This window comes from Limulus polyphemus, unplaced genomic scaffold (assembly GCF_000517525.1).
Source record: "Limulus polyphemus unplaced genomic scaffold, Limulus_polyphemus-2.1.2 Scaffold3401, whole genome shotgun sequence".
Lineage (NCBI taxonomy): Eukaryota > Metazoa > Arthropoda > Merostomata > Xiphosura > Limulidae > Limulus > Limulus polyphemus.
In genome coordinates, this window is record NW_013669011.1 from 128,524 (window position 1) to 138,620 (window position 10,097).

A 10,097-nucleotide genomic window follows, 5' to 3' on the forward strand; every position below is an offset into this window, starting at 1 on the left:
CACCACCCACCGCCAACTCTTGGGCTACTCTTTTATCAACGAATGGTTGATATTAGTTAATGTTGAAGAATAGAAAGAATTAGCTCTGTTGTAATTATTTGATGAAGATAATCAGGATACTCTGAAGAAACTGCAAGCCTTATTGCTCAAACGGAGGTGGGGGTGTTCATTAATAGATCCCCTGATCTGAGGCAGTTTGAGGTGTTCATTAACAGATCTCCTGATCTGAGGCAGTTTGAGGTGTTCATTAATAGATCAACTGATCTGAGGCAGTTTGAGGTGTTCATTAATAAATCCCTCTGATCTGAGGCAGTTTGAGGTGTTCCTTAACAGATCCCTTGATCTGAGGCAGTTTCCTGACTTTATATATATAAACGCATCTCGTTAAAGAGCATATTCTATTGAAGTATGAAAGAGATTATGCCTAATTGTCCGTGAAGATAAGGGATTTTGTCAATATCTCCAGATTCTCTGAGTAAACTCAGATTTTTTTTAATATTATCAACGAAGTCTATGGAGTTATCAACACAAGCATTGTTTGATTGCGTTCATCCCCCATCAGCTAAGATAACTAGTTAGCGATACATTTGTGACGCCATGTATCGTGACTGATGTGAGCAGTCGCAGTCGAATCGATAGTTTGCGTTTCATGAGCACATTTGGAAGATTTCAACACGAAATGTTTGGTGAATTCGTTTTACCGTGTTGTTGTTTTATTATTCTCTTGAAATAAGCTCACTAACAACATTCACGTAGCACTTCGTGGCTTTAATATTACGTTAAATATTAACGTTTTTTAAAATAAATGGATAAAATGAACATTCTCTCAATTGTGACGTCACGTTGAGTTCCCGGAATAAACGGATATCTATTTTACATACTGCTTATTTACTATCGTGATTAATTTCGTGTTTTAATGTTTACCTACAGTTTAATTGTGCAAGAAATGCTACATTTTGTGTCACAACACTAGAAATGCTACATTTTGTGTCACAACACTAGAAATGCTACATTTTGTGTCACAACACTAGAAATGCTACATTTTGTGTCACAACACTAGAAATGCTACATTTTGTGTCACAACACTAGAATTAATATACAAAAGCACTCTCTATATATAACCGAATTTTAACAACACTTTTTTTTTTATAGATGTTCACATACTTATTGTGTTTAGATGTGCATATATTTATTGTGTGCAGCTGAAACTTGTTACCCGAGGCACAAACCGGTAGCAATAATCGTTATTTTTTTTTATTTTTTTTGTCATTTGAAGAAGGGAAAAATATACGTGGAGTCTGTGTTGTCCATCGTTACAGAGTAAATGAGATATTAGAAAATACTATATATTTTACCCCGTACTCTGGAATAATATTCCGAAAAAATATATATTTTACCCCGTACTCTGGAATATTATTTCGAAACAATATATATTTTACCCCGTACTCTGGAATATTATTCTGAAACATTATATCTTTTACCCCGTACTATGGAATATTATTCCGAAACATTGTATATTTTAACTATGTTGTGAAATATTATTCCGAAATATTGCATATTTTTACCCCGTACTATGGAATGTTATTCCGAAACATTGTATATTTTACCCCGTACTGTGGAATATTATTCCGAAACATTGTATATTTTACCCCGTACTATGGAATATTACTCTGAAACATTGTATATTTTAACTCTGTTGGGAAATATTATTCCGAAATATTGCATATTTTTACCCCGTACTGTGGAATATTATTCCGAAACACTGGAAGTAAATATTAGTGAAAGTAGACACATCAAGCGATCATGATGATTAAAATCCATGGGGAACGGGATTATGTTTTATTGAAGATCGCAGGTATCATTATTTTTGAAGAACAACATTCCCCCTACCGATCACGTAAAATAGTGGATTCCTCAGGGGCACGGGATCTGAAACTTGTGGCACTTATTCTTACGAACTCTACCCATAACTACTAACTTTGAAAATGCAATCAGAAAACTAGTTCATTTATTGTAACAGTTTATTATGAACTCACGTATTTAATGACTTTGTAGCATCTAGGTATGGAGATTCCATTTTGGTGTGCTTTAGGATTTTACACGAGAACGCTAAATCATCCTGGTAGCCAGATTTCTCATACCAATAGCCAAACCATAAATGTAAGATTCAGTTCCTAAGACGCATCGTAAACAAGGTTTTCTTTTCTTCCCTCCAGCGCAGCCTCGACTGAGAGGAACACCGCCGCCGGGGTGGAGCCCACCGATTGGGATGTCAGCACAAAGCCTTGGGAACATTAATTTTATCTCCCGCACCAACCAGTTTCCTCTTCAGACGTGCAGCAGCCACCCCCCCGAAGAAAGTGGTAGAACCTGACTCCCCGCACTACCCTGCGTGCCCCGACTACCGTCGAGTTTGCCTCAGAGTGGATGAGAGTTGAGACCGAGTCAATCACAGTGGACTTCTGTTCGTTGTTGTAAAGTGAGCGCGTTGTAAGTGTTAAAAACTGTAACATGCAGTAATGTGATTAGGGTTAGTTGTTTGTTGTTGTTTTTTTATCAACTACTTGACGGAAATTTCAGTATTAATGATACGAATCGTTCCTACTGGACGGAGATCGTTGTGCCCGCGTGCAGATGAATTTCAGTTAAACAAATTATTCGGGAACAGTTATTGACCCCTGGACATATGGAGTTCAGCTGGACAGTTATGAATTCAAGCTATCCTGGCAGATAACTTCTGTGTACTGTCTATGACGTGAGGCTCTTATTTACCACACCTAACCATGGGAGGCCGACTCGAAGCTACGCTATGGTATCTGTGGCTGTTTCTCGTTCCGACCGCCGTGTCTACCCGATATGTGGCCCCCGAAGACTGCCGCTGGCAACCTTTAGGCCCGACTGGAGACGATGTGGCTCTTGCGTGCTCCCTGCGAACCCTCAACGGAGCCTTTGATAAAACAAACTTTAGTTTGATCCAACCGGAACACACGACAAGTCTTACCGTTAGGTGTGAAGACGTGCTTTTCGAAAGTTCGCTGGCCAATAACTCATTTAAGCATCTGACAGAATTAAAGTCATTTTCTGTTGAACACTGTAAACTTCACGAAATCCCTTCCCTAGCGTTCGCTGGCCTTTCTCAACTCGTTAACCTCACTGTGCGGACACACAACAGTCACTGGGGGAAGTTTCCCCTGAAGGTTTCTTCCGACAGTTTCTCTCCTTTACATAATCTCGAAAATCTCGATTTGAGTCTAAATCACATGGATTCTCTACCTGAAGTTGTTTTCTGTGGATTATCAAGTTTGGAGCGTCTAAATATTACATACAACAACTTTAACGAGTTAAGTAGTCTGGGGTTTTCTGATCTAGGGAGGTGCAAAAGGGAAGTAAAACATCTGGAGGTTTCTCACAACCACATCAAAGTGCTGTCCGACAGCGGGTTCAATGGACTTCCCGGGCTTCATTTTCTCAATCTCCAATTCAACCAAATAGGTCGTGCAGAAGAGGATGCTCTTAGAGGTTTACGGTACCTTCACACTTTAGACATTTCTAATAATCAACTTGTAGCTCTCCCGCCACGTTTTCTGCAACCCACAGAGCAATTATCTGAGTTATATCTGAAGAACAACTCAATAAGCATTCTTCCGCCAGGCTTATTTAGTGGATTACAGCAAATGGTTATCTTGGATCTGAGCCATAACTCTATTAGCAACCAATGGATTGGAGTCGACACTTTTGCTGATATGATAAGACTTGTCATTCTTGATCTCAGTCACAACCAATTAATTGAAGTCGACGCTGTTATGTTTAAGTCACAGTACAGCTTACAAGTCCTTCATTTAAGTCATAATGACATTCAAACTATCGAAGACAACGCTTTTTCATCATTGTACAACTTGCACACGTTAGTTCTTAGTCATAACCGGCTAACCCGAATCAACTACTTAACCCTAAATGGACTTCATGTACTTAACCGATTAGCTCTGGACAGTAACAATCTCCAAAATATTCACGCTGATGCTTTTAAAAACTCCAGTAACCTAATGGAGCTAAATATTGGCAGTAACAAGTTGTCAACTGTGCCTACGGCAGTACATTCTCTAAAGTATTTAAGAAGTTTGGAGGCAGGAAACAATCACATCTCCAAGATCCACAATGCATCTTACCAAGGCCTTCATCAGCTCTACAGCCTTCGACTCATGGGAAACTACATTGGCAATCTTAGTAAAGGAGTCTTTCAGGACCTACCTTCCTTACGAATTTTGGACTTGTCCAGTAATAAAATTCAGTTCGTGGGAAAAGGAACATTTGATGACGTTCCCGATCTTCATGCCCTGCGGCTGGATTCTAATTCCCTAGCGGACATCAATGATCTCTTCAGTAATCTGCACGACTTGCTGATGTTGAACGTGTCCGCTAATAAAATTGGCTGGTTTGACTATGCTCTAATCCCAGTAGGCCTCCAGTGGTTGGACCTGCACAGTAACCAAGTGGAAAGCCTGGGAAATTACTTTGATCTGGAAACTGTGTTAAAGTTGCGTACGCTGGACGCGTCCCATAATAAAATCACCGAATTAGCACCGTCTTCGCTCCCAAATGGAATAGAAATAGTGTTTCTCGGTAACAATAAGATCCACACAATACGCCCATTTGCCTTCTTGGGAAAACCTAATCTGACTAGAGTGGACCTTGTAGAAAACAATCTCGAAAACCTCGAGATGAACTCGTTTAGGCTAACCGTGGTTTTAGATAAAAAGCCTTTACCGGAATTTTCGATTTCGGGTAACCCTTACCTGTGTGATTGTAACATGGATTGGCTACAAAGAATTGGATCCTTGGATGAGTCTCGACAGTATCCAAAAATAGTGGACATAGGTGAAATAATGTGTCATTTGTCATTCACTCGAGGGAATGGAATGGTCCAATTATCAAATGTTCATCCTTCCCAGTTTTTGTGCCAGTACAAGAGCCACTGCTTTGCGCTTTGTCACTGCTGCGATTTTGATGCTTGTGACTGTGAAATGGTGTGCCCAGAAAACTGTAGCTGCTACTATGACCAGAGCTGGAACAGCAACATAGTGGACTGTAGCTATCGCGGACATAAAGGAGTTCCCAAACGGGTCCCCATGGACGTTACTGAGTTATATCTCGACGGAAATGACGTTCCAGCATTGTCCAGTCATACGTTTATAGGACGTAAAAATATGAAGGTTTTGTACTTGAATAGTAGCAACGTTAAAATGATTAATAATCGAACGTTCAACGGTCTGAGAAACCTACAAGTGTTGAACCTGAGAAATAACAGGCTGAATACGTTACATGGTTACGAGTTTGAGCGACTGACCAATTTGATTGAGCTCGATCTCTCCTACAACCTGATAACTTCTATCAGCAACACGACATTTGTCTCTTTGAAATCACTCGAAATTATGTATCTGGACCATAACTATATCGTAGAATTCCAGGCGTGGATCTTGAATCTGAACCCTCGCCTCCAGGACCTCCAACTGTCTTTAAATCCTTGGACTTGTGAATGTCAATTCGTGCAGGACTTTAGCGACTGGTTACAGCAGAAACAAAATCAGGTGAAAGACTCTTCCTTGGTGCAGTGTGTTTACAACGAGACCACTACCGTTCCAGTCTTGGAGATTAATATTACGGTCTGTGTGAATTACACCGTTGCCACCACCTTTCTACAGAAGTACCACATGGAGGATTTCATGCCAATGTTGATAGTTATTATCTCTCTCTTTGTCTTGCTGCTCTTTGTAGTAACACTACTTCTTATTTACCGCCGAGAAATGAGTGTGTGGTTTTTCGCTAAATATGGCGTAAAACTATTCCAGCGTAACGCAGAGTGCGAAGATGAGAGATTGTTTGATGCGTTTGTGTCGTACAGTAAGAAGGATGAAGCATTTATTACCCAACTCTTTACTCCCGAACTGGAATACGGAAATCCGCCATATCGGTTGTGCCTTCATTACCGAGACTTGCCGGTAGGTGGCTACATGTCGGACGCCATTATCGAAGCGATGGAAACTAGCCATCGAACTATTGTGATAATTTCCGAACACTTCCTCCAGAGTGAATGGTGTAGGTACGAGTTCAAGTCCGCTCACCACGAAGTACTCCGCTCCAACAAACAAAAGGTCATTGTGATCTTTCTAGGCCAGGTCCCTCAAAGAAATTTAGATCCAGATATAAGACTGTTACTAAAGAGTAATATATTTCTACGTTGGGGGGAAAAGCATTTTTGGGAAAAACTGAGATATGCTATGCCGGATGTTCGTCACAGGAAGTGTGAGCGAACTCGACAAGACCACGTGAGCGTTTCTGTGCACATTTGAATACGTTCTATAAACCAATTGAAAATCTAAGTCAGAATGGACAGAAAATGAGAAGTTATAGTACTTAATAGACAGGCGTGACTTGCCAAGCGTTGGGATCAAATCAGGAGATTGTATGTGTGTAAGTGTATGGAACTTTCTTGTAAATATATAAATATCTATATATATATATATATACATGGTATTCATGCACGTTAATATTATGTAAACATTAACGTGAAAGACTTAAAAAAAAAAAAACTCACTACCAAAGGGTTAGCAGTGAAATTATGCCCGCGAAACAGACAATAACGTTATTTGTGTATTTAGTTCTATAGATTTTTGTTTTAAAACTTAGCAGTTAGTGAGCGTACACCTGTATCTAGATATATTGTTAGGATTTCACCGAGTTGGGAATGGAAGGTGTAGATTGATACATTTTCCTCCTTCAGATATGGTCACGGTCAAGTGTATAACGTAAATTTACGTAAACGCGTGGTCGTTACATATCCTGCAACCACTATTTATATATATATATATATATAAGTCAGAAACCCATTGTCAAAAGTCTTAACCTCTATTTCTCAACAGTTACACGCAATGAATGTATATATTGTCCACAGAAAAGTGAAAATAAACCATGCACTGGTGTATTGATGAGGATGTTTGTTTCTTTAACTTTAGTCATCACGAGCGACCTCGACCTGATTGAACGGGCGTATTCCAATAATAGCTTATATTTAATGACATTCTATGACATTGTCGTAATTAGTCATTGTTTTATGACACGTGACAGTTTCATACTTCAGTATCTTGGTCAACGGTTTATTGAACACAAATATCGTATTATGACGCTATAATTGTCAATGGTAACGTCACCTGACGCGCATTACAACAACGACAAATGAAACGTTAGAAAAGCTCCATTCTGAGGCTTCAGCACTCTTTCTTCTTGATGTAAGTACAGTGCGTTACATGCAGCAAAGAGCCCGAACCGCTACTGCGTATTAATATCAAATAACAGCTTATAACAACGTACAGAACTGGTACTGTAGATTAATATCAAATAACAGCTTATAACAATGTACAGAACTGGTATTGTAAATTAATATCAAATAACAGCTTAGAACAACGTACTGAAATGGTACTGTAAATTAATATCAAATAACAGCTTAGAACAACGTACTGAAATGGTACTGTAGATTAATATCAAATAACAGCTTAGAACAACGTACAGAACTGGTACTGTAGATTAATATCAAATAACAGTTTAGAACAACGTACAGAACTGGTACTGTAAATTAATATCAAATAACAGCTTAGAACAACGTACTGAACTGGTACTGTAGATTAATATCAAATAACAGCTTATAACAATGTAAAGAACTGGTACTGTAGATTAATATCAAATAACAGCTTATGACAACGTACAGAACTAGTACTGTACATTAATATCAAATAACAGCTTATAACAACGTACAGAACTGGTACTGCAGATTAATATCAAATAACAGCTTAGAACAACGTACAGAACTGGTACTGTAGATTAATATCAAATAACAGTTTAGAACAACGTACTGAACTGGTACTGTAGATTAATATCAAATAACGGCTTATAACAACGTACAGAACTGGTATTGTAGATTAATATCAAATAACAGCTTATAACAATGTACTGAACTGGTAGTGTAGATTAATATCAAATAACGGCTTATAACAACGTACAGAACTGGTACTGCAGAGTAATATCGAATAACGGCTTATAACAACGTAAAGAACTGGTACTGCAGAGTAATATCAAATAACAGCTTATAACAATGTAAAGAACTGGTACTGTAGATTAATATCAAATAACAGCTTATAACAGCGTACAGAACTGGTACTGCAGAGTAATATCAAATAACAGCTTATAACAATGTAAAGAACTGGTACTGTAGATTAATATCAAATAACGGCTTATAACTACGTACAGAACTGGTACTGCAGATTAATATCAAATAACAGCTTATAACAGCGTACAGAACTGGTACTGTAGATTAATATCAAATAACAGCTTATAACAGCGTACAGAACTGGTACTGCAGAGTAATATCAAATAACAGCTTATAACAATGTAAAGAACTGGTACTGCAGATTAATATCAAATAACAGCTTATAACAGCGTACAGAACCTGGTGTTGCAGTAACAGGAGCCAAAACTCGCATAAAACATTACTATATTTAGTATTAAATTCTAAATGGTTTTATATATCATGACAAAAATAATTTATATCATGATTTTAATGTTTCATTGTTAGATAAATAAGGAACAAGTATAAACCGTCCGATTCTATAGTTCATTAAAACACCTTTCATTGTTAGATAAATGAGGAACAAGTATAAACCGTCCGATTCTATAGTTCATTAAAACACCTTTCATTGTGAGATAAATAAGGAACAAGTACAAACCGTCCGATTCTATAGTTCATTAAAACACCTTTCATTGTTAGATAAATAAGGAACCGGTATAAACCGTCCGATTCTCTAGTTCATTAAAACACCTTTCATTGTGAGATAAATAAGGAACAAGGTATAAACCGTCCGATTCTATAGTTCATTAAAGCACCTTTCATTGTGAGATAAATAAGGAACAGGTATAAAACGTCCGATTCTATAGTTCATTAAAACACCTTTCATTGTGAGATAAATAAGGAACAAATATAAACGTCCGATTCTATAGTTCATTAAACACCTTTCATTGTTAGATAAATAAGGAACAAGTATAAACCGTCCGATTCTATAGTTCATTAAAACACCTTTCATTGTGAGATAAATAAGGAACAAGTATAAACCGTCCGATTCTATAGTTCATTAAAGCACCTTTCCGAAATTGTCTATATTGTTGTAAAAATAAATATTATAATATTACAGAGTCTTTAAAAACACGTGATTCAGATTTTTCTGATGTTGATGACGATATTGATGTGATTAAGTTATGGCTAAAAACAGACTTGAATAGGATATTAGTTGTGTATCAGATCCTGTACATTTCAATCCATGAACGGTTAGAAATTATCGGCCCCTTCTCCCCTCCGGAATCTTCTTGTGTGAAAGAGACCACTATTCGAATACGCGCGTGGTTTATGGTTTACATTTTGAATTTCCTTGACCCACGATATTATTTTACCGAACTTTAGGCTACAGACAGGTTTAGCTGTCGGAAAATAAAAGTGTTAATATATTTTTTAGTATAAAAGAGGTCGTTTTATAGACTACCAGATTGTGACGTGGCCATCCTTTGTTATCACCTCATCCCGGTTCTCTTGTGTTGAGCTGTGTTAACTTGTTGTTGCTGTTGAACACGTATACTAAGTGTCTTTAGGTTTCATTCGTTCAGGATCCCAGACATCATGACGTGTTTAGCTTAGGTGTCCTAATAGTTTTATCAGACGTGTTCTAGTGGGTTTATAAAACGTATTTAAGTGTCGTAAAGGGTTTATGAAACACGTTTAGGTGCTTTAGCAGGCTATGAAACTGTTCAAGTGTCCTAGCTGGTTTAATAAACGTGTTCAGGGGTCTTAGCGGGTCTATAAAACATGCTTAGGTGTCTTAGTGAGTTTATGAAACGCATCCAGGTGTCCTAACGGGTTTATAAATCGTGTTCAGGTGTTTTAGCGGGTTTATGAAGTGTATTCAGGTGTCTTAACGGATCTATAAAACATGCTTATCGTCTGAGCGGGTTTATGAAACGTGTTTAAGTGTCTTAACGGATCTATAAAACATGCTTATCGT

General features: G+C 37.9%; 1 protein-coding gene across 2 annotated transcripts in view; it reads left to right on the plus strand.

Moving 5' to 3' along the window:
- The window catches only part of LOC106469293 (toll-like receptor Tollo), a 101,851-nt gene extending 94,867 nt beyond the window's left edge, over positions 1-6,984 (plus strand). The window contains exon 2 of one of the 2 annotated variants that reach the window (XM_022397769.1): positions 2,217-6,984. In XM_022397769.1, coding sequence (XP_022253477.1) covers positions 2,784-6,347 — 3,564 coding nt within the window. In that variant the 5' untranslated portion in view covers positions 2,217-2,783 and the 3' untranslated portion in view covers positions 6,348-6,984. The remainder of the gene's footprint in view (positions 1-2,216) is intronic. The other variant, XM_013929778.2, reaches the window with a different exon arrangement.
- Positions 6,985-10,097: the final 3,113 nt, after the last annotated feature.